At 38.2% G+C, this 25,925-nt stretch overlaps 1 protein-coding gene across 1 annotated transcript; it reads left to right on the forward strand.

Annotated features, from left to right (window-relative positions):
* The first annotated feature begins 2,341 nt into the window (after positions 1–2,341).
* On the forward strand, positions 2,342–25,690 carry susd2 (sushi domain containing 2). The gene is given in 15 exon segments (XM_088320021.1): positions 2,342–2,405; positions 4,450–4,648; positions 6,363–6,514; positions 6,591–6,758; positions 8,203–8,374; positions 8,440–8,641; positions 13,326–13,411; positions 15,035–15,303; positions 17,479–17,686; positions 17,688–17,845; positions 19,603–19,851; positions 21,023–21,206; positions 22,500–22,594; positions 23,708–23,893; positions 25,241–25,690. Coding segments are annotated over 15 exon segments (2,523 nt in total). The 3' UTR covers positions 25,372–25,690.
* Positions 25,691–25,925: the final 235 nt, after the last annotated feature.

Here is a 25,925-nt window from a genome sequence, read left to right on the forward strand (position 1 = left end):
TATATATATATATATATATATATATATATATATATATATATACACACAGGGTTGGGTAGGGTTACTTTAACTGGATTACTTTCAATTACTTTTGGTTTACTCCAATACCAAATATGCTAATAAAAGACAAAAGAAACTCAATATGAATAAAATTATGACTCACAACACGTGGTAAGCTTTCTGTCCTGGCTTTGATCTCTGGCAAAACTAACATAAAATGCGACAGAAACAAAATGAAAATAAATCCAAACAGCTTGCCAACATCATTTTTGCCGTTCCATGTATTCCATTACTCCTCAAGCCTGCACAACATTTAGTAATTTTATTTATCTTAGAAAGATTCAGAAATGAAAATGCATGCTTTTTTAACGATTTATTTATATGATATATCTGCAAATAAGTATTTAAATACCTGAGAAAATGAATGTTAATATTTGTTACAGTAGCCTTTGTTTGCTATTACACAGGTCAAACGTTTCCTGTAGTCTTTCACCAGGTTTGCACACACTGCAGGAGGGATCTTGACCAACTCTTCAACACAGATATTTTTTAGATCAGTCAGGTTTCTGGGCTGTCACTGAGAAACACAGAGTTTGAGCTCCTCCAAAGATTTTCAATTGGGTTTAAGTGTAGAGACTGTCTGGCCCATGCTAGAACTTTCAAATGCTTCTTACGGAGCCACTCCTTGCTGTGTGCTTCGGGTTGTTGTCGTGTTGGACGACCCAGCCATGACCAACTTCAAAGCTCTGACTAAGGGGAGGAGGTTGTTCCCCAAAATTTCACAATACACGGCCCCAGTCATCCTCTTTTTGATGCAGTGTACTAGTCCTGTCCCATGGGCAGAAAAACACGCCCTAGCCATGATGCTACCACCCCCATGCTTCAGGGTAGGGATGGTGTTCTTCGGATTGTACTCTTCACTCTTCTTCCTCCAAACACGCTTAATGGAATTCTGACCAAAAAGTTTATTCGGTCTCATCTGACCACATAACTTTCTCCCATGACTCCTCTGTATCATCCAAATGGTCATATACAAACATAAGACAGGCCTTGACATGTGCTGGTTTAAGCAGGGGAACCTTTCGTGCCATGCATGATTTGACGTCTTAGTGTGTTACTCACAGTAACCTCAGAAACGGTGGTCCCAGCACTTTTCAGGCGTGTAGTTCGGGGCCGATTCCTCACCTTTCTTAGAATCATTGAGACCCCACGAGGTGATAGCTTGCATGGGGCTCTACTTCGATTGAGATTGACCGTCTTGTTTAGCTTCTTCCATTTTCTAATGATTGCTCCAACAGTGAACCTTTTTTCACCAAGCTGCTTGCCAATTGCGGCGTAGCCCTTTCCAGCCTTGTGGAGGTGTACAGTTTCGTCTCTGGTGTCTTTGGACAGATCTTTGGTCATCGCCAAGTTACAAGTTAAAGTCTTACTGATTGTATGGGGTGGACAATTGTCTCTATTCACGACCTCAAACAGGTGCATCTGATTCAGGATGATGCATGGAGTGCAGGTGAACTTCTAATGAGTGGACTAATAGGTCTTCTAGAGTCGGAATTCTAGATGATACAAATACTTATTTGCAGTGGTCTCACACAAAGAAATTGTTAAAAAAATCCTGCATTGTGATTTCTGGAATTTTCTTTTTAGTTTATCTCTTGCAGTGGACTTGCACCTACAACGAAAATTTCAGACCCCTCCATGATTTCTAAGAGGAAAAAAATAGCGAAATAGCAGGGTGTTCAAATACTTATTTTCTTCACTGTCATATATATATATATATATATATATATATATATATATATATATATATATATGTATATATGCATATTTCAATTTGGCGGGTCAGATTAAAAAGCCATAAGTGATCCCAGGGCCATATTTTCTCTACAGGTACCCATTAAAGGGTTTTCATACTTGTTTCCTCAAGTAGGCTCACCTAAAAAAATACTTGAGTATCCAACATGTAATACAACAATGAGAATAATGAGGTCATTTTACACGAATGGATATATTGTCATTTTATATCCTTATCATGATGGCATCTAAATGATGCATGCGTCGCCGCCCTATTAAAACTCGAAATAAACATTTTATATTGTGTCAAAGGTACTCATCTAGCAGTAAATAATGCACTTGCCGATCTCTTGACTCTTCTCGCTTGTTGTTAGGGATGAAAAAAAAAGGGGTGGGCCCAAAGTCCACCACGGACACAACAATCAAACAAGGCTTCATTTGGAGTGTTATCATTATGAGTTGAAGTTGATGATTAAATATGCTCTGGGTTGGGCTAGGCTGGGTTTGCTGCCAGGACTACTTTTCCGGAACACAAAAAGCGAAGAGGATGGAAACATGCAGACCTGCGCTTGCCTTCATTTTTCTCCTCTGGTGTTTTAGCAGGACATTTGGTGAGTGCGTTTTCTTAGAATAGACTTTAAACAAAAACAATACAAAAGAAGGAAAAACAATTTTAAGAAGGACTTGAATTTAAGAAAAAAACCTTACATTCTAAATAACTGGTTAAATATTTAAGTTTCTTTTGTTAATATCACATTAACACATTAATTAAATATTGAAATGTACACTAAAATAAATGAACTTAAAGCAGGTGTGTAAAGTATGCGGTCCGCGGGCCAGATCAGGCCCTCCAAAGGATTGAATCCGAATCCGATAACGCTGTGGAAGGTGTTAGAGAAAAACGAGCTGCAGTTTTAAATAGGTCCACTCTGTTTTTCTTTTTTGGTTCTCTTTCTCACTCTCTTCTTCTTTCTCTCTTTCTCCAATCTTACCTTTTATCTCTCCCCCCTCTCTCTCTGTTTTTTCTTTTTTAGGTACCGCTACTTCTTACACTCCCCCTTCCCTTCAACAGATATCGCACTACTACATACACACGCTCAATTTACTATTACACACTGAGAGAGAGAATGAAGTGAGACAAAGGATGACAAAAATGGACATGAATCTTGGGTAAGATGCAAAATTTAAGAAAACAGTGCAGTCTAGCAGATTATTTGCATAAAAAGTAGTCAAGTTGTAAAGTCTTTCATCTTACATCGCTGAATAGAACACACAATGAGAGACAAGAGACTATTTCAGCTCATGAGGAGATCCGATCAGCATAAGTTCTGCTCATCTGGCCAGAACCTCAACAGCTCCTCTCTCTCTCTCTCTCTCTCTCTTTATTTTTCTCACTTTTCTTCTGTATGTTTGTCTTTTTCTCTCTCTGTCACTTGATTCTCTCTTCATAGTAGTGATCAAATTCAAATTCAGGCTTTTTTTTTACATTAAAATCATGTTTTGTTATAAATGTATTGGAAAAAATACATTAAAATAGTTACATATTGTATAATAACGGTTTATTTAATGATATTGAATCATCAACATTACATTTCAGATTTTTATATTTAATATATATATATTTTTTAATACAGCCATATTACAATAAAATGTTGATGGGAAGCACAAGGGATTTAAAGTCATTTTACTTTTTAATTTGTTTTTAAACTTAATAATAAAACAAGAATAGTACTTGAAATTGGAAAAAAGTCCAACATTGGATATATTCTCTTTTTTTTTTACAACAATATAAATTATTATTCTTATATATCTGTTTATATGTAGTATATAGTTTGCATAAAGAAAAACATTGAAACATTACAATTTTCAAATCTATTGCAAAAATAAGTTAAAAAAAATAGTAAAACCGTCATGAACCGGAACAGGAGGAGGACCAAGATGCGTAACGTTTCTCACACAAGCTTTATTTTACGGGAATGGGGCAGTCATGCACATTAACACAAATGCCAGTGATTCGGCGATCGCTGGGCGGAAGAAGAAAGACAGAAGTCTGACATGGAACAAGAGGAAGCAAGAGACCAACGAGATCGATACCAGTTACACTAGCCGATACTGGACAGATGGTGTCAATACAGGACAGAATGGGACTGACAGGATTGATAACAGATATAAGAGACTGGAGACAGAGATCCGACTGAACGAGATAGACGAGAACGATACCAGACACGGGAGACCGGTGACCGATATCAAAACAGGACGAAATAGATGGGATCAATACCGGACAGGATACACAAACAGGATGCCAGACAGAGTCAAAACACACGTCTTGCGTGTGCAGAGGTTCGTTGACGGACTGACAAAGGGTGAGCAAGAGCACTGAACTTAAATAGGGGGGAAGGCAATCAGTCAACGAGCCGCAGCTGGCGCCAAAAGGGCGGGGCCAATTGGGCGCCATGGGCAACCGTGACAAAAACAAACCGATAATTCGTAAAATGCACAAATTGTTCTGCTAATGGCTGTGTATATTACCCACATTGAAAACATGTTTTTATCTAGATGTGTAAATATGTATTTCTAAAATGTTACGCTAATGGGGCAAGAATTTTGTGTTTTTGCAGTGAATGTGTGTATTTGAAATCCTTTCATTTGCTTCAGGTGAGTCATGTGAGGGGAAATGCGGGCAATCGCTAGAATCATGCTCGTGCCATCCGACCTGCACATCGCTGGAGAGCTGCTGCCTGGACTACAAAGAATTTTGCGTGGAGTTTTCCCCTCACTCGGGATCTATTTTGGGCGGGACGGATTTTCTCCTGCTTGAAGCGACTTTCAACAAAAGTTCTCTCATTGTGTGCAAGTAATACTTTCATTCTTTATACAGTGACCCCCCCTACATACGAGATTGATTCGACTGAATTAAGTTCGCATTTAGAATTTATCGTTTTTCGAGCAGATTTTCCTCTTGACAAATAACTGAAAACCTATTAATCCGTTCCCGCCTCCCAAATGCTAACCCTAAATAACTATGAAACGCATTTTCTTGATCGCTAAAATTACATTGATATTAACGAAATAAGATGCAAGTTTTTTATTAGCCCTTACCATGGAGGAAGTCGTTAGTTGCTAATGTAATGGAGGTGTGTGCGTGGTGCGGTAGGAGTGAAGTAGCACAAGCGACTGTTGATGAAACGTACATAAGAACTTACTGAACACTTAAAATTAAGTTACTGTAACATTAAAGTTTAACAAACACACTTTTTTTTCTTTTTCTGCCTTTTTACTTTTTCAGTTTTTACTTTTCTTGCATGGCATTTCCCCCCCCAGAAGGTTCACCTCGTTGCTGTTAAACTCTTTCTGCGGGATATGTCCTTCCTTGGAACAAGTGATGCGAAGCACTGCGTAAACTCTTCCAAAGCTTTGTTATCTGCACTCGCTGCTATCTGAGAGAAAGTGCATTCCACTCGTTTTATTGAATTTCTCAAACCAGCGATGGTTGGCCGTGCAATTCACTCCTAGTGTACCAGATGGAATCTCCTCCTCCTTTGACAGTCTTTGTAGAATCTAAGGACCTACAACGTACAAGTAGATAGATAGCCTTCTCGGCTATGATGCTTTCCATGAAGGTATTTTCTGCGAGCTAGCTCCTTGTCCCATACCTGCAACTACAGAAGCTTCTCCATCTTGTTATGAATGTTTGGTTCTCAAATTGGAGAGAATAGTCACGCCCTTTGGCGGTTTTATAGCTTTGAAGGCATTTTTCTGAGGTAAATATTGTAAAAATCGTAGACTATGACCAATTGTACCGCTTCGCTAGATCACTCACACCAACACCACACTCATGTTTGTCTTTTAGCTCTTGAAACATTTCAATTGACATTATTCTATTTTTCTTCAGACAAAAACTTACCATTTCCTTTCCAGGACACAAAAAAATCCACCAAAAGGAGATGTGATGTGATTAAAAAAAATAAGAGTTCACTAGAGAGCGGAGTCTTGTAACAGGAAATGCATGCGCTAACAGGGACGAGCTGATGCTGGTGGTGAGCAGTCTCAAATGGTCTCCAGTGGTAGCACCTGGAAATTCTCGTTATTTGGATTTTCTCTTGTATGTCGGTATAGATATTTGCTCAAAAGACATCTCGTATCTCAAATTTCTCGTATCTCGAGAAGCTGTCATAGACTTTCTGGACTAGTTTACAGGCTGGGGGCGTCGCTGCTGTCATGCACTTTCCAGACAAATTTTCAACCTGTTACCTAGTGTTTACTATGTTTGTGTACTGTAATGCTAAATGTAATTCACTCTGGTCATCCTGAAAGCTTTCTCTTTTTCCTCTCGCTGAGGTTTTGAGTTGTTCCTTGCCCGCATGTTGGTTTAAGATCAGGTAATTGTGTCATTGTAATCATGTGCAGTCCTTTGAGACATTTTTGTGATTAAGGGCTATACAAATAAATTTGACTTGACTTGACCCGTACACAGAGAGGACACTGTATTTGCTCCATTGTTTTTTTATTGTTTTGGGATTTGCTCTATAATAAGAAAAACAGTCACAAGACCTTTGCTCCTCCTTCAGGTTCAACAATGACATCACAACGACAGGTTACGTGGATGAAAGAAATCGGGCCCACTGCATCTCGCCCCTGTTGTATCGAACTGGCTGGATTTCCGTGGAAATCTCCTCCAATTACGGCATCACCTTCAACAGAGCCGGCTCCTGGCTGGCAGGTACATCCACAACATCAGAGAAAACGTTTTTTTGAAATAAATAAATATTACTGACACTTTTCAATGTTTTGCGCAGTGCATACTGGAAAGTTGGACTCGAAGTTTAAGGCTGTGTTAGTAAACTCCACCAAATGGCAATACTACGGCACACCGCAAGTCGATGGTCCTCTGCAGATGACTTGGAACACGTCCCTGGTCCGAGCCGAGGGGGTCAACATTGAGTTGTGGGGATACAGGGAGACGGGTGAGGTTCTCAGATGGATTTTTACATCCACTACTTCAATACATTTTCTGATATTACGATTTTATTAGACAAACCGTAAACAGGCATCCATTCAAAATCGATGGTTCTCCTGGCTCATTTTCGTATCACTTTACACTACATTAATTATACATTTGTCTACCCCAAATCAGAGGTAAGACCCTGATAAAATATATTCTGCTACAGCTATATTGGAATTCCCTTTATTGTTAATGCTTTTGCTTTAAAAATGATGCAAAATGAGGGGAGTGATATTGATCATTTTTTTTCAAAGTAAAAGCAAATAGCTGAAGTCAGGCCAAAATTATATTCATTAAAAATAATTTCTTATAAAGAGACCATAAAATAAAAACAGTCAATTAATAACATCTTTGGGTGGACTAATATAAACAAATCTAAAATGAATCATCTGTGACCAGTACATTTTGGTGTAAACGTCAGCAAATTGTTTGGTTTCAGTTAATGTAAAGATAATTGGTTTATCTCATGAAACAATAAACATTCGTGGATATTCAAAAAAAAAAACTAGAGCAGGGGGTCACCAAAAGACCTGTTCTAAAGATAACTCACAATTCATGGGTCACTGTATTTTTCAAGGAAATTTGATTTCTTTTTGGCATTTATTGGTATGATCAGTGTCTTTAAATTCATTATCAATTCTTCTAAAATAATTTTTCAAATCAGTGTCCCGATATATGGCAGAGGTTTTCGGTTTCCTCTAAGCCAAATGTAAGCCTACGGTAAGAATAACAAACCTGGTAATGAAGTACTAATTACATAGTAGCAACATAGTAATAATATAATAAGTTGTTATTTTTAAAATGCATATGGATCAGAGAGCACTTTGCGCTAATTAAAAACAAAAAAGTGTCTCTCAGCTTCAAAAAGTTTAGTGATTCCTGATCTAGATAGATAGATAGATAGATACTTTATTCATTCCCATAGGGAAATTCCCACTTCCAGCAGTATCCCTGTGTTGAAAATAAAACAATAATAAAGTAAAAGGAATATAATAAATGAATACCCAATGTAACGTGTTGATATAGAGTATATTAAAATAGTGCTACATAAAATACACACTGTAATAAAAATAGGGTAATATGCAATGTGGGGGTGTGGTTTAATGTGGGCTTTTTTGATCTAGTGGATTTAGAGAATTTATATTCGATAGAGTATGTAAATGATTAAAAAATAGTTGAAGATTAATTTGATAATCAATGAATGTTCAAGAATAAATTAGTTGTTTGATACCAACCCAAGAATAGAGAAATTCTCAGAAATGTTCTCATTTAAAGTACATCATGTTCATTAATCGACTACGGAAATAAGTGTGGATCAATTTGCTCATCAATTGGTTGTCAATTGATCGGTTAGTATTTGCACTGTGACGAGTATACCGTTAAGTGAGATGTTACCTTGCTTCCAGGAAATCCCTACTCGGAGCAGTGGCGTGCCGAGTGGAGGTACCTTTACTCTCTATCGAAGAACAGTACAAACAACGGAAGCTTCACTTTTGTGCCTCAACCTTCCCCAAAATTTTCAAACTGGGAACTTGGAGCACTCCGGGTTAGCTCCAGTGCAAAGCCAGATGGCCTAAGGTACCTTTCATTTTCATCCAACCATTATTTTATTACCTCATGATAGTTACTTGGTATTGTTGCAGGGATGTGGAGGCGACGTGGACAGAGGACCATGCCCTGGCCTGGCACCTGGAGCCGAAGTTCCGTAATGACTCTAAGGCTTGGGCACTGGAAAAATGTTTAGCCTGGGACCGACTGGAAAACGACTTGCCCAACTTTCTGAGCGAGATCATCGACTGCCCCTGTACACTGGCGCAGGCTCGAGCCGACACCGGAAGATTCCATGTAAGTGAAAAAAGAATGTGAAAAGTACATTTTATGCGCTCTGGCTGCATCTCTCATTTTAAAGCAGTGCTTCTCAATTATTTTCTGGCTTGCCGTCCCTTGGAAGAAGAAAACCGCTTGTGATCAAGTGGAGCCAAGCGTTACATACGCTTTGTCAAACTTCCTCGTCTCAGCTTTTGGGAAACTATTGTTTTCATCTTTATCCCTCTCTTTCCTCTTGTCTCCTCATCCCCGTTATATTTGGGGTCACTCGAGGGTTTGCTACCCTTGGTGACCATCCATCCATCCATTATCTGCACCGCTTATCCTCAGTAGAGTAGCGGGGGTGCTGGAGCCCATCCCAGCTATCTTCGGGCAGTGGGCAGGGGACACCCTGAACTGGTTGCCAGCCAGTCGCAGGGCACACAGGGATAGACAACTCACTCGCTCATTCACACCTAGGTACAATTTGAGCCAGCCAATTAACCTGACATGCATGTTTTTGGAATGTGGGAGGAAACCAGAGTGCCCAGAGGAAACCCATGCAAGCACAAGGAGAACATGCAAACTCCACACATATGGTTCGATTTCATGACCTCAGAACTGTGCCGCACATGCGCTAACCACTGCTCCGACGTGCTGCCCTGTGGTGTCTACTCATGCTATGTGTATTGTGCAAAGAGCGATAACTAAATGCAAAAAAAAAACTGCCAATGAGAGCGCCAATGCCCCCTAGTGTACTGGAGGTGCATTTGCAATTTATTTTTGGACAGTTTAAAAAAAAAAGGTTCCCAGACGCGTCCTCCCCTTGATGTGCCCCACTATTTGAGAAAAGTGAGTGTTTATTTAAATTTTTGTGGTCTGAATGGATAAAGCACAATGGTATGTTTTCAGTTCCATGGTTACATTGATTTGTTAAAGGGACAGTGTGTAATATGAAGTGCCCCTAGTGCTACAAAAAAACTTTCATACAGTAAAAATAAACATTGATTTGAATACTAAGCAAAAAATCATGAACTATTGACCCCCCAAAAAATAGGTTGAGAAATCTGTATTTCTTTTACACAGCGGAATCCACTCTTAGGGCGCCGCCATGTTTGACCGGCATCCAGCCGACGCTTTGCTCTGGGCCACTTGTCCTCGCTCGCACCAGAGAAAATAGTGCCATCTAGCGGTCAAATATTACATACTGGGGCTGTTAATTCAGAGGACTGTATAAGCAACTATTTTGACTCTGGGCATTTTTTGACAGTGAAATCAGGAGATAAAATACATTAACAAATTATATTGCCAAACTGTATCATTTGTCAAGATTGGCCTTGTACTCATCTAATGCGCAGCCACTTAAGTAAGAAATGCTTGGTTAGGCATTTAACTACATGTGCTAATAGCCGTTAGCAACCTAGTCTAACCCGTCGACCAAAACAGACCCAATACAGTACCCTACAAAGGCAACCTAAGGACAAAAATTAAATTCTTCCTCTGAAAGTCCGTTTAACATCCGGGTTGTGCGACATGTTGGGTAACCATCATTCCTTGAGTGCTGGAGTTGAGCAGTTACATAAAGGTTTTTATTACTATAAAAAGCGAATACTCTAAAATTATAACAAACACATTTATTCTGGGGTTGTGAGTACAATACAAGGCTGTTATAGTTTCACGAGTTCGTTTTCAAAATGGCTGACAATCGTTTGTACACCAAGGGGCAGAACACAGCGGGCTATGACTAATATAAAACATAAGTCAGTGGAAATTTCGCCAAATCCCGGTTTTAAACTAGTCCAGACTGGTTGATAAGATTCAAGGCCTCCCTCTCAGCAATAAATCAGAACAACACTTAGAACAATGTAGATACTGTATAACAACAAAAATAAATAAATGAGCAAGTTAATAAGACAAAAAGTAAATATGTAAATAACTTCATTCAAATATAAGGATGCATGAATTAAATGTCTAACTTTATTCAAATATAGACATGATTATCAAAATAATCCAAATATTATACTGTAACTGGAAAACTCAATTATGACTACATTTTTCAATGTTAGAACACAATCCACAGCAAAAAAATACACCAACATTAGCCCAATAAAGACATTCCATTGACATTTGTTTTCATATTTTAAACCATAAAGAAAGAGCTACAATTTGTACCTTGAGACACTGAAAGCCGAGAATCAAACCAAAATAAAATTGCACAAATTACATAAACGTAATACTGTAATCATTATAATCAAATATCTTCTTATAGTGAACCCATCTAGCAAAGAACCCCGTTTGTTATTTAGTCAACATTTTCTTTTTTAGTATTTGAATAAGGGATGGGAGGGTTGTTGGTGCCGTTACTAGCCTTTTTCCAACATCGTTAATCGCCTTCCTTCTAGTTGCCATTTAACATTTCGAAACATAAAATTACACAAATAGTTAATTGTCTTTTAGTAAAAGCAATATGCAGGAAAATGTTATGCACTGATTTAGAGGTGATTGTTTACAAATTTTATACGTTGTTTTGCAGAAGGAAGTTAATTTAATGCAGTTATGGTACTAAGATGTGGTATTGATATTGGTAAGGTCTTAAAGGGACACTGTGTAATATTTGACCACATCACTGTATTGAGTAGTGCAACTGAAAATGAATGCTACAAAACACAAGTAAGAATACAAACTAAGGATACTCAAGGTGACCAAAATGCACAAATTTTCTTCTGAGTTTTTTTCCAGCCTTTAGTTTTTTTGTTTTTTTGATGTACCTTTAGAAGCAATATGGCAAACAATCATGTTATAATAATAATAATAATACAGTAATACATTGTATTTTGAAGCGCCTTTCAGGACACCCAAGGTCGCTGTACATATGAGTAGGAAACAACAATAAACGAAGAGCAAAACAGGGGCGGTGTGTGAGGCAGATGGTCAAGAATAGGCTAGTCCGAAGAGGTGAGTTCTGAGTCCGGATTTGAAGGTGGACAGGGTCAGAGAATTTCGGAGGTCAGGCAGCAATGAGTTTCAGAGCTGGGGGCAGGGTTGGGTAGGGTTACTTTAACTTGATTACTTTCAATTACTTTTGGATTACTTCAATACCAAATATACTAATAAAAGACAAAAAACTAAATATGAATAAAATGATGACTCACAACACGTGGTAAGCTTTCTCTCCTGGCTTTGATCTCTTTGATCTCCGGCAAAACTAACATCAAATGCGACGGAAACAAAATGAAAATAAATCCAAACAGCTTGCCAACGTCATTTTTGCCCTTCCATGTATTCCGTTACTCCCCAAGCCTGCACAAAATGTAGTCATTTTATTCATATTTAGTTTCTTTTGTCTTTTATTAGCATATTTGGTATTGGAGTAATCCAAAAGTAATTGAAAGTAATCCAGTTAAAGTAACCCTACCCAACCCTGGCTGGGGGGCAGAACGGCTGAAAGCTCTGCTCCCCATGAAGCTGAGGCAGGCAGGGGGTATAGTTAGATGTGGGGAGGAAGATAATCTGAGGGTGTGGGATGGCATGGCAGTGTGAAGAGGGTTGGAGAGGTTGGGAGGGGCAAGGTTATAAATGGTCATGGAGGTGTAGAGCATGATTTTGTAGTTGATTCCATGGTAGATTGGGAGCCAGTGGAGTTGCTGAAGGACAGGCGTGATGTGATGGCGAGAGGGGGTCTCAGTGATGATGCGTGCAGCAGAGTTATGGACCAGCTGAAGTTTATGGAGGGACATTTCAGGTAAACCGTAGAGGAGGGAATTGCAGTAATCGAGGCGTGAGTTGAAAAGGCTATGGACGAGGATGGCTGTTGTGTGTGGGGTGAGGCAGGGGCAGAGACGGTTGATTGAGCGCAGTTGGAAGTAGGCTGACCGGGTGATGTTATTTCTATGAGAGTTAAAGGAGAGTGTGCTATTGAGGATGACACCCAGACTCTTGACCGAAGGGAGGGAAAAACTGAGGAATTGTCAACAGAAAGAGATAAGGAGTCAACTTTAGAGAGAGTGGGTTTGGTGCAAATGAGAAGTAGTTCCGTTTTATTGCTGTTCAGTTTTAGGAAGTTGATGGTGAACCATGATTTTATTTCAGAAAGGCAAGAGTAAAGGTCAGTAGGTGGGAGTATCAAGTTGGGTTTGCAGGAAAGGTAAAGCTGGGTTCCGTCCACGAAGCAGTGGAAGGAAACATTTAATTTCCTGAAGATATGGCCTAGGGGCAGAAGATAAGTTACAAAGAGAAGGGCCCCCCGGACAGAGCCCTGGGGCACACCTGAGGAGACTGGAGAGGGGTCAGAGGAGAAGGACTTGAGTTGAATGAATTGAGTCCAGCCAGAGAGGTACGAGTGAAATCATTGGACGGGGGTCTGGGATAGACCATGTGAAGAGTCTGCTCAGAAGGGTGGAATGGCAAATGGTGTCAAAGGCAGCATTTACGTCGGGGAGGATGAGAATGGAAAGTAATCCAGAATCAGCGGTCGTTTGTGATCTTGTTATGTAAAATAAAAACACATTTCTTGACCTACCAGTATTTAAAAAATGCACATTTATATGATAGTTCCTGTATTTTTTCCTTATTTTTTGAATAAATATTGTTTTGTTTTTTTAAAATGAATGAGTTTTTTCAACACTAGAAGGTGCTAAATAATGCACCATGTCCCTTTAAGATTGAGGTATCTGAAAAAATATGGTATTAAATATTCCTTATTTGAATGTTGTTCTTTATTCAGACGGATTACGGTTGCGATATGGAAAAAGGCAGTGTATGTACATATCACCCCGGCAGCATTCACTGCGTGAGGGCCATCCAAGCCAGGTAAGTAAATTCTTAACATTCTGTTCTTCAGACTCTACAAATATTCCTCTGTTTTTCTCCGTATCTACAAGAAAATATATTTGTAAATGAGTAACTGTTCATAACGCAGTTGACTTTTTATGTTGATGTTAACTCACTTATTTGCAACGTGCTTTGTGTTCTGTGTAAAAATGTAGTCAAACTCTTAAAACTGGTTCGAAATAGGTTAAAATCTTAAAAACTGAAGCAAAATAATTTACCAAAATGGATAACCTGTATAACCACCTGAGCCACGGAGACCACAGATGATAACTGTAAATGTATTCGCCCATGTCAGTGAGTGGAAGGAGACTACTGGTACTTTTTTTTTCTTTGTTATATTTATGATGTCCTTTTAAGGTAGCACAGCATATTTAACAACTTATTTTGTTTGGTAAATCTGTAAATTTGCATTGCAAAAAAAACCCAAATCAAATCAAGTTAAATCTTATAATTTTATCTTAAATTATTTATTTAATTATGCTAAATTTATTTAATTTCTAATTTAAAAAAAACAAAAACAAAGTTAGAACGTAATAAAAAGATAACATGATCCAAAGGCAGATGATTTTTGCTTCTAGAAAAACAAGATAAATGTAGTAAAATTCTAAAAATAGGTTAAAATATAGTAAAATCTAAAATTAAAACAATATCAAACAAAATGAATAACCTACCTCGAGCCACGGTGACAAAAAAAAAAATACTGTCAATTTAGACAACCTGATTATTTATCCTCAAAATGTTCTGAGAAACACTGTGATAGAGTGTTTAGTTGTATAATAATTGTAAAAGAATAAAGGTTTCTAATTCACGGATTCTGCTTATTATGGAACGTAACCGCCGCGAAAAACAAAGGTCTACTGTATTGTGCATTGTGGCCACTTAACTAACTGAATTAATTAGTTCCCGGATTGAGCTCGGATCTAGAATTTCTCATTTCTTGAACAAATATTACCCATAAGTAGGAACTGAAAACAAATTAATTTGTTCCCGGCCTCTCCAAATCATCCAAGTTAACCCCAAATAACTACAAAATACATCTTTGCGTTCACTAAAAACACATTCAAATAGTAATTCAACATAAAAAACAGTAGTTTGATTAATACGATGCTATTAAAGAAAGAAAATGCGAGTTTATTACAGCACTTACAATGAGGAAGTCGGTGGTTGCTTTCAGATGTGTATACATAATGATGGAGGAGTGAGACGACTGAGACTGTTGATCACAAGTAAGCAATTTAATAATAAAAAAACACAGCAGGTTGAGGTCTGTATGCCGGTAAATGCGCATGATAGTTGGGACGAGTTGATACTAGCAGTAAGCAGTCTTGAGCACTCAGCCATCTAGTGGTAGCGTCTGGAATTTGTCATAACTTGGATTTTTATCTTGAATATCAGGCAAGATTTTGGCGCCAAAGACATCTCGTATGTTGAATTTTTAGACAACCAGAGTGGTTCGTAAGTAGAGGGGCCTCTGATTAGTCCTACAGTGATTCAAATATAACGAATTGTCACAGATTTCTTGCCTTTCTAAACTCGCATATGAAACAGAAAAACCTTTTTTGGAAGAATTTCATCCGACTATACAGTACATTTCGATTGCAGTCCCACGTACGGGGCAGGTCAGCAGTGTTGCTACGACAGCAGCGGAGCTCAGGTTCTGACGGCCGACTCCATAGGGGGGAGCACCCCGGATCGGGCCCACGACTGGGGCTCGCCACCCTACCTAAAACCTCCTCGGGTCCCCGGACAATCGCACTGGGTCTACGACGTCCTCAGCTTCTACTACTGCTGCCTTTGGTCGGACAACTGCCAGTACTACTTCAAGCACAGACCCTCAAGCGACTGCAGGCGGTACAAGCCTCCCAATTCAGGTTACCCTTCTTTCAGTTTTTGATGCTCAGTGACGAAATCTAACATTAGTACGACTTTTGGGAGGGGTTCAGTTATTTTGCGCATTTCTCATGCTTATAAACTAGAAATTTGGGGCAGTAAGTAAATATATTTGGTGAAGCTCTTCACATAATTCTCATATTTTAAGATACAGGCCTCCCATCTCAATTTACCACTGTTTTAGTTTTTGATGTTCAGTGACAAAATGTAACATTAGTTCGACTTTTGGGTGGGGTTCGTTTTTTTGCACAATTCTCATGTTATTAAACTATAAATTTGGGGCAGTAGCTCAAGATATTTTGTGAAGCTCTTCACAGAAATCTCACATTTTAGGATACAAACCTCCCGATTCAAGTTATTGCTCTTTCAGTTTTTTATGTTCGGTGACAAAATGTGACATTGGTGCCACTTTTCAAATGAGTTCAGTTCTGGCACATTTCACCAAATTATTATGCGTTTAGTCAGGACATTTTGTGAAGCTCTACAGAATTCTCACATTTTAAGATACATAATATAGCTCCAAATTCAAAGGGACGTTGTGTATTATATAGCACTTACTAGTGTTAAAAACAATATTGATTTGAATAATGAACAAAAAAACATGAACTACCATATAAACAGGCATTTTTTGAATACTCATGGGAAATTTTTTTTATTTTTTGACATAACCCAAGGCTCACCCAGAGGGAGCTGACATGATTGTCTGTCATCTTGCTGCCAAGGGTACCCCCAAAAACCATAAACAAGGTGAAAGGCTATGCAAAAAAAAGAGAAAAATTGGACAGTTTGTATTCTTCTTTTATAGCACTCGTTTCTGGTTGCAGTACACAATACAGCGACGTCTAGTGGTCAAATATTTTACAGTGTCGCTTTAAATATGAGGAAGACCATCTGCCAGTGGAACAATTTTATTTTTGCAGTGTTCGACTGTTGTATTCCCCCAAATTATTTATGAAGATTATTTAATCATATCTCTCCGTATTCCAAATTTGTCCAATTCAAAATACTATGACGAAAAGAAATAAAAATGGTCAAATTAGCCTTTCGATATCTATATTTTACTAACTGCAGATATGAGTGCCTTGTCCTAAAGATGATGACAAATATTAGTTGTAAACTATCATGCGAAGATTTGGTTTTAAACTTGGGGGTTTCAAACCCACAGCCCAGGGGTCTATATGACCCTCTTGATGATAAATTGAGGCTCCTGTCTTGATGTGAAAGTTTAATGTCAGTTCAGCCTCTGTGACTTTGATAAGCTAGCTTCGTGCTAATTAGTCATGCAGGGCTTGAAATTGGGAACAATTCACTTGCAAATACAGCCACAATTACAATGCGTGCGGTATTAAAACAAAAACATTAGCTGTCAAAACGTGAGTTCCGTCTGAAGTATGTGTTTTCAATGCGATATTTGAATGACAGTGCACTTGGCAAGGCCGCTCCTGTCAAAAACACGAGACGGAGTAAAACGTACAGAGACAGCAAAAAACAGAAAGCGAAATAAAGAGAATAATGGACTGAGAGCGATAGAAGGAGAAAGACAGAGAATGGCATCGAAAGAGAAAGAGATAAAGGGACAGAGAGATATAGAGTAATAGAAATGTTGGTTTCATGTTGGTTTCACATCATGGGATGTTGTAATTGTGGCCAGTCCTTATAGCCTTTTTGTGATTAAGGGCTTTTTAGTGAGCCGAGCTGAAGAAGCCGGTTCTCGAAAAACTCTACTGACTTTACTCAACTTCGTTCTACTTCGACATTTACTTCAAAATAACACATTTGGAACACAGCGTCACAATGGACCCCACCTCTTTTTTTTAATGTTGTATTTTTTAATTCTGGTGCTAACCAATATTTTCCAATCACTAAGGGAGAGAGAGAGAGACCCACAGGGATATGAACTTCTGACTAATGTGATATTAATTGATTATTTATGGTTTAATAATTTTGTTATTAATTCTTAATAGTTATTTTTTTATCGTTACATTTTATACTAATGCTGATATCTTTGAGAATAGCGGAATGTTTGATGCAAAGCGTCTTCTTTTTTGCAGGGAACCTAACTCCGGCAGCCCGGGAAGAAACTGAGTCTGAGATAGCCGTTCTAAACAAAATCTAAAACTTTCAACTCTGTTTGTATATTCTTTCAATATCTTTAGCGGTGGTTTTTGGTGATCCACATTTCATCACCTTCGATGGCCTCCGCTACTCTTTCAACGGCAAAGGCGAGTATCATCTATTGACATCTCCTAGGAAGCGTCTGACAATCCAGGGCAGGACGGAACCTGTCAATGGTGAGCTTAAAAGAAAAAAACACGATAGTGCCAAAAAGCGGATTCACTCGATGTCTGATCGGGCTGATTTTTCACACCAAAGTAAACGCGACCAAGCTCTCCTCCGTGGTCATGAAAGAATCCATCTCAGACGTCATCGAGGTGAGATTGGTCGCCGGTGGGGACAACCTTCAAGTCTTGCGGAATCAAAAGCAACTTCTGTTCAGTGAGCAGAGTTGGATGGACCTGGAGGGTAAGAACAATCAGCACATTCATGATGTGTGTGCTGGTATGTGCGTTTCTTCGACATGGTTGAATAAACTTTCTGTTTTTAATCTTTCTCGGGGTTGGGTAGGTGTTCCGACTGTACTTAAAGAAGACCTTTTCTTTCTTTACCATTTTCATTCTACTCTAAATTATAAAGGCTCGTTGAACTCAGTTTGGCATTGTTAACACATACTTAATAGAGAGCAATGTTTCCTCTAATTTTCCACGGGTCTGAACGTTCACACAAAGTCGGTGAGCAACGCTTGAAACAACAGTGAGCAACGGCAATCCCAAGTGTGGCAACTAAGTCATTATCAAACATGTCCATAACTTGGCATCACGTTACAGTTTGCGGCAATGCAAAATTATTTTTCTCTTTTGAATGAATTGACTAAAGTACGATTGCAAAGGTTGCAGGGCCTACAAACGTAATTTGTTTTTACAATTCTTTCACAAGATTTCCATTTCTTTTATTCCTGGTATCTTTTGTCGCATAATACTAACATTTTTGGGGGCTTATTTAGTCGATTGCACAATACAGAACTGTATTTAATTACATTTTTTAGTGGAAGTACAATGTTGGCAACAAGATTAACTTGATATAATTGGAAATTATTTAAATGCAACACAAAATTTTTCCTCTTTTTCCCTGTTTTTTTCTCATCTCATCTCATCTCATTAGCTGCACCGCTTATCCTCAGTAGGGTCGCGGGGGTGCTGGAGCCCATCCCAGCAATCATCGGGCAGGTTGGCTATGTCGCCCCCAATCTTGTACTTGTTGACCACAAGGTCTTCGGCAATGGTCTGGCCCTGTTCGTCGTCGGACATATTGACCGAGTGGGTGGTTGCGAAGCAAGCGTTAAGTGTTTTTTTCTCATTTTTTAAAATTCCTTTAAAAAAAAAAAATCTCATTGTGTTTATTTTTTCCTAGCTGTTACTTTTTTCTTGCTTTTTTGTTCTCTATTACCCTTTTCCCTTTATTTGCTTCTTTATTTTCTTCTGGCTTTTTTCAGAATTTTTCCTTCTCTTTCTTCTTTTTTCTCTCTCCTTTTGTTTAGTTTTTTTTCAGCTTTTCACTACTTTTTCATTTTGGTATTTTTTTCTTTTTTGTATCATTCACTAAAGTCATTTTTTTAATTTTTCAATTTCTCGGATGTTTTTAGCATACAATAAAGTGCAGATGCACAGAAAAGTCCCAATTTAAGATACAGTAATACTTAATAAATGTTTTGGCTAATACTGAAGTAAAAACAACTGACAAACAAGACATGACGAACAGTAAAATGTTCCAAGCAGCAGCTTTAAGGGCAGTATTATAAATAAAGGTAAAAAAATGCAAAAATTTAAAAAGGTAAAGGATAAAATAAGTAAAATGTAAATAAAATCAGCAGGTTTGTGCAAGTTGATATGCTGTCCTGAGTGTTCATTTTGTCTTACCTGTTAATGAGAGAGTTCAGTAATCTCACTGCCTGGCGGATTAAACTGTTGATAAATCGTAGCAACTACAGCTACAGCAAATACAGCAGGAGTGTTTTGGCAGCGGTGCCTGGCTTTGGCGACATCCACAGGAATGATCTAAAACTGTGTGTCTTTGTTTGACATGATGTGGCTCATTTTACTCTTGTGCTCTTCTCAGGATTGTCTTGCGGGCTGGAATAAATCCATTGGTGTGCCTGATCAGGCTCGCAGGCTGTAAATTTCATAACCCCTGATCATGACAGATTATTCTGTTGTATCCCTTAGGCGTATTTGTGTTTTCGCCTTCCGCCGCCAACGTGACGGTGATGTTCCCCAGTGGCGCCGGCGTGGAGGTGCGTCTCCGCAGCGGCACCCTGACGGCGACGGTGCTCCTGCCGGAAGAATTCCATAACTCTACGCAAGGAATGTTGGGCAACATGAACGGCAACGCTGGTGACGACCTAATGCCTGCACACGGCGGGTTGCCGAGTAATGGCAACAACGCCGATGAAGTTTTCAAGATGGGGGCCAGCTGTAAGTATTACCGGATTTTCCCCACTATAAAGCACACAGAATCTCATACATAAGGCGCACTGGACTCTAAGGCGCATCAAATTGAGACAACAGTAATATATAACCCTTGGGGTCTTTATACACTTGCGACATATAATAAGTAAAATGGATAATCAGTCGATTATTATTGCTGATAGAAAGCACTTTTTGCAAATAACCTCTTGTTTTAATATGTACATGTCAGAACCCGACCAAACGGTAGACCCAAACGCGTAACACCAAGCTTTATTTATGGAAGCGGGGCAGTCATGCGCATGAATACAAACGCCAGCGATTCGGCGATCAGAAAAAGCAGGGCAGAGAGGTCAGGCACAGATACAGGATGGGACAGACGGGATTGATACGGGATACAGGATACACGAGCAGGATACAGGACGGGACAGACGGGATCGATATCAGCTAAAGGATACCGGACAGGACGGGACAGACGGGATATCCCCTCCACTTCAAATCAAAATGAAATGCATTAAATAATAGTCTGTGGTTTGCAATAATCTGTTGTCTGTGCAGCCCTTTGAGACTCTTAGTGATTAAGGGCTATACAAATAAACATGGCTTGACTTGACTTGACTTTTATTTGCATTGAATATACACACCGGGTGGCACATAATTCGTACAACACAACGAATCGATGATAGAATTAGTTGCCATGGTTTTCGATAATCAATTGTAATCAATTTGATCGATTTGTTGTTGTAACCCTAAATAAGAAAGGCTCTAAAGCCTTTTCGTGTGTCAACTGTACCACTGGAGGTTTAGTGGTAAAGTGTCGGCGCCCCAACGGCCACAACCAAGGTTCAAATCCCGCTGCATGCAATATATTGCTCCCGTTGCATTCTATGCGATTTGGGATAGCGATAATTAGCAATCGATCAAATACTGAAGTATACCGTAAAATCTCAAGTAGTAATGAACACCTATAAATACTGTATACATTTCCAATCTTATTCAGTGTATTCTGCGGTATATAAAGTGCACTTTTAAATTTCTGGCCCACTTGGGGTTTTTGGTGTGCCTTACAGTCTGGAAAATAGGGTATTTCATTTTTTTTTGTTTTAAAATTACGTTAGCAAGAGTATAAATAGTATTTCTATCTTTTAAAACATAATTATATTTTGATATATGTCCCCAGGGGCTGTCTCAAACACATCCGCCATGTTTACGTACGATTCCAAATATCTTTTGGACACATTCTACCATTCTCCAAGACACGACCCTGATTTTATCCCAGCCTTTTCAGTCCCGGAGAATCCTGATGATCCTCTTTACAGTGTAGCTTCACAAATTTGTTCTGGAGAAGACTCTATCTTCTGTAGGTAGGATAACCAAACCTTTTTAATTTGCAGTTTGTTTACTTAAATATGTTTTTGGGTCATTTTTGTTGTTGTTTTGGTCAACTTATGTTTTTAGGTTTGTTTTTTGGTCATTTTCTGTTTTGTCAATTTTCATACTTTTAAGTAATATGGACTATCTAAAATTTAGATATGTATGTAGAGTCTACATACTTCCACATACACGACATTTTCATACTATTTTGATTTGTTGCAGTAGTATTTCACTAGGTTTTGTATTTTTTCCGTACTTTTAAGTACTTTTTCAGTTATCTTTTACACTCTGTAGTACATTTGTCAAATTTTTACATTTTTGTACATTTTGTTTTTGGGTCATTTTCGACTTGTTTTTCGTGTCGTTTCAGTTGTTTTTCAGTCATTTTTGGTTTTGTTATTAATTTTAAGATTTATTTTTTGGGCTGTTTTCAGTTGTTTTTCATACTTTCCAGAATATTTTTCAAAATTCTGCATTTTAGGCGTTTAATTCTTGGGTACTTTTCCTTTTTCTTTCATTTTCCGGTCGTTTTTGTTGTAGCAAGAAAAATGCAAGAGAAGCCATGTACACGGTTCCATTTATGTTTGACTACTCTAAACATTATTTAAGAAACGAAATATGTTATGATAATATTCTTAAAACTACACTAAAATGCTCAAATTAATCACACATATTTGTTAGCTTTTTGGGTTGTTTTGCTATTAGATTTATCTGCATGAATTTACAATCAGTGTTACTTATAAGACTTTAAACAACGGCATGTGCGGTGAGGTTTGTGTCTGGTGAAATTTATTTTTCATCTTTTGATTGGCAGAGCAAGCAAACAATATATGGACTGTATCCTAAAAATAACTACTTTTACTGGATGTTTTTACTCCCTGTTAGTTTAATAGTACTATCAGTAATTATATTTATTGGGGCTAAGGTGTGCACCAAACCAGAATTCTTGGTCTCACAATGGCCCTCTGCCTTGAGGCAAGAGAATTGCGTGCCTCAATTACATACTAATTGCATTGATAATATTCACCATATAATATGAAGATTCTGGAATCATTAAGAAGAAAAACCAATAATAGTAATATTTAATGAGAAAGAACGGCATCACTAATTAAATATTACCATTTGATGTATTCCAAATGATGACAAGGAAGGCACAGCCATCCCCTGATGGTGCGTCACTGAAGAACAAATACTTTTACACACATTGAGTGGCCTCCCACAAAAAGAGGATGCCACACATAAGACACAAAAGTTATTTTGCTAAATGTGGTCATTTTTTGCAGGTATGATATTTTGGTGGGTCGTAGTCCAGAACTGGGAAAGGCTACCAAAGTCTCGTTCCGTAGTCACGTTTCTCTGGTGGAGGACTTGAAGTCTGGTGAGTGTTATATCACACAATGCGTATCATCAAGCACCTTTAAGTCGACAAATACAACCAAATTCAGTAAAAAACACAATATTGAAATTAAACTGATGAGCAAAACTACAGGAAATGTCATATAAACGTACATTGTATTTAAAACTTCGTAAGTCAAGACATTTTGATTTATTTAACATGAGAATCACCTAAGATATAAGTGTCCGCCACCTTGATGCTATGAGTACCCCCAAAATTCAAAAATCTTGTGATACATGGTAGTATTGATTGGAAAAGATCTGATGCCGTTACTTTTTACTCGAAACTTTGATGATCATTTAATAATTGTACCCTTTCAGCTTGAGTTATTTTAATACTAAAATTTTTGGGGGCTTTTATCACAGCGTAATAATTTTTGGGAATAAAAATGGTTCATTTTTTTCTCAAAAAGGTATATTTAAAAATTTAACAGCATAAAAACGTAACAAAAATACTCTATAACAATGTCATCTAGAGAACCCATCCATTACACAATAATTTTAGATAAAGTTAATACCGCAAATTAAGTCTCAATTGTCTCTCATTGGCTCAGGAACGGTAACATGTTTACATTTTGGTTGCAGCTCTTTCCAGGGTGAGCTGTTATCACAAGCTTGTCTAAATTTGAGGTGTTGACACGGTAGCAAATAACTTCACCATACAAATTACACCTGACAGTGTCCTTTTCTGTGGTCCGCACAGCGCTGCACTTCCTGTTCGCCTTTGTCATTTCTAGTTTCTGGTAGGAAAGGGCGCAAAGATTTGGCCCGTCTTGTTTTGCCAGGCAGGCAGGGTGTAGAGGCAGGCCAGGTAGGGAGAGGTGCTAAAAGTGTGTCTTTCTGTTAGACGATCTGGCATAAACTTAAAGTGACCAAGGATGCTAGGTGAGAGAGAAGGGCTGCACTATCTACATCGATCCGACCCAAGTGTTAATAGTATCAATATTTGGATTGATCTGCCCACCCTAGTACGCATTTGAGTATATGAAATTGAATTGGTGCGGAGGGGTATAATAGGAGAGAACTTCACGTTAGCATCAGCTTGTTGGTACCTGTTACAGTTTTTAACACCTTTGTGTGATTTTTATGTCTTTAGTGACTTCCTGTGGGTGGCTGGCACCTCCCACTAACGGCAAGAAAGAGGGCACCACCTACCTACAAGGCGCAACAGTGCGCCTGCTGTGCAATGACGGTTTTGCGCTGCAAGGATCGGCAGAACGCACCTGCCAAGCAGATGGCACCTGGTCGGGGGATGAAACCGCCTGCGTTGTTCACAAATCGAGTATGTCAAAGAGTTGTAGCAGTAGTACACGGCAAAAAATACATTTTTGTTCCATTGGCGGAAAATGTTGCTCATTTTGAGTAACATGTGTACTCGCTTATAAGCCGAATTTAGAACTACCTCATGCTCCCCCTTGCCCTATTTCTTCTTCCAGTTCATTTAATCGGCGCTGAGATGAACCACATCTCATTTTATTGTGATTCAGTGTGTTAGAGTTCCTTTTTTTGGGTGGCAAGAAACTGTGATATGGGGAAGGAAATGTGGTACAACAACGATCTAATCGAAAAAGGAAATTATTCCAAAGGCCAAAATTGGTGTACAAGAGTGCCATTAACGCACTTGCCTAAAAGTACAGTAAATGGTTTAAAATGGTTTTATTTTTATATGTGTTACTGTTGTTTTAATCTTTATTATCTACACTTTTAAATAATTATCGTTGTTTAGGTTCAGGTCTCATTAATATTTTGGGTATGTATTTCTTTAGGTGTGAGGCAATTCAAAAGCAGTTTTAGGGGGTCAGCTTAGAATAAATATGTATATACGGCAGAGTTCTCCAACGTGCAGGCACCAGGCAGCCCCCAAGAACACCTGAGTGCCCTGACACCCTGACAGGTTCTGAAAATAGATCACCAGTGTTGGACCATTGCGATTCTCTAGTAAGTTTGTTTTAATGGTCTACTTAAATTCTAACTATTACAACCTTATAACAACAAAATACTTAGTAACAATAAAAGCTGCTATTTTAGAAAAGTAACAAAATGGTAGCCCTTTGCGCCAATCAGTAACAAAAATGAGTTTTCTCAATTAAAGAAAAGTTTTCTACCAACATTGAGAAAAATAATGTATAAATTAGAAGAACAATGTAAAAAAAATATTGTGCTTATTTATAACGTTAGTACATTTTCAAATAAGAAAATCGAGAAAAATATCTTAAAATAAAAAATAAATCCATACATTAAGTGAACCAATTGGATAGGAAAGTATTTTTTCATCGTCCAGTGCAAAAAAAGTCCTCATATCGAGTGTATTCTCTCTTTATCCTGTTTTACAAGTGAAACAAGAACATTTAGATAAAGCAAATTAGCAGTGAGTATATCGTTTTGATTATTTATTTTGTGACTTCTTAGAATGTACTTATTAAAATGAGTATATCTGCCATGTGCTGGATAAGAATGCTTACTTATTTTAAGGGTGATTTTTCTTACATTATTTGTAAATATTTGTAAAATATCTTAAAATAAGAAAGAATAAGAGCAAAAAAACATTTGCCAATGCATATCAGTTGTATTTTTGAGGTGTAGCAACGCAACATATATTTCTAGAACCTTTCATTTTATTTTTCCTCAGCTGACATCAACACGGCCATTATTGCTGGTTCGGTGGTGGGGACCGTGGTGGCCATTGCGCTCGTTTCGGCAGGAATCGTGTTCTGGGCTAAAAAGCGCAAGAGGTCATGTTCTATTATTCTGATTTGTTGATGTTATTTGTAATTACAGAATGATAGATTTACTTTTTTTGTGTGTTTGCAGGTCAGAGACATTTGAACAATACTGAGTGCTTGAACAGAATGGAGATCATACCTGAGGTTACCCATCCTTCTGGAAAGCCATGAACTTTTTGTCTTAACCAGTAAGACGGTTAAGAGCGTTTGTACAACAATACCACATTTGCATGAAGAGTATTCATTGAGTGGATTTGTCATGGAGTCCTGCCTTTACCAGTGGGAAACAAGTTCAATTGTATTCTCTTGCACAAGGATCTCCAACTGTAGAAATAAACTTGTCTGCATTCCGAAGTAGATCCCCAGCAAAAACTTGTATATGAGTCTTGTTTTTTAAGCCAGAGTGTGTATTGCGGTACATAGTGTCTTTAGTGGTGAAAACACCCTACAATCATTTAAAACAATTATCAATTTGAATAATAAACAAAAAAAATGCTCATATAGGTTTTATTAAGTGAACACTTTTTTTAATGAATAAAAAGTCTAAAATATTAGGTCTAGAATGGCTTGAGTAGCTTCTTCAAAATGCCA

The sequence above is a fragment of the Urocampus carinirostris genome, chromosome 16 (genome assembly GCF_059441175.1).
Source record: "Urocampus carinirostris isolate Australia breed hairy pipefish chromosome 16, RoL_Ucar_1.0, whole genome shotgun sequence".
Classification (NCBI taxonomy): domain Eukaryota; kingdom Metazoa; phylum Chordata; class Actinopteri; order Syngnathiformes; family Syngnathidae; genus Urocampus; species Urocampus carinirostris.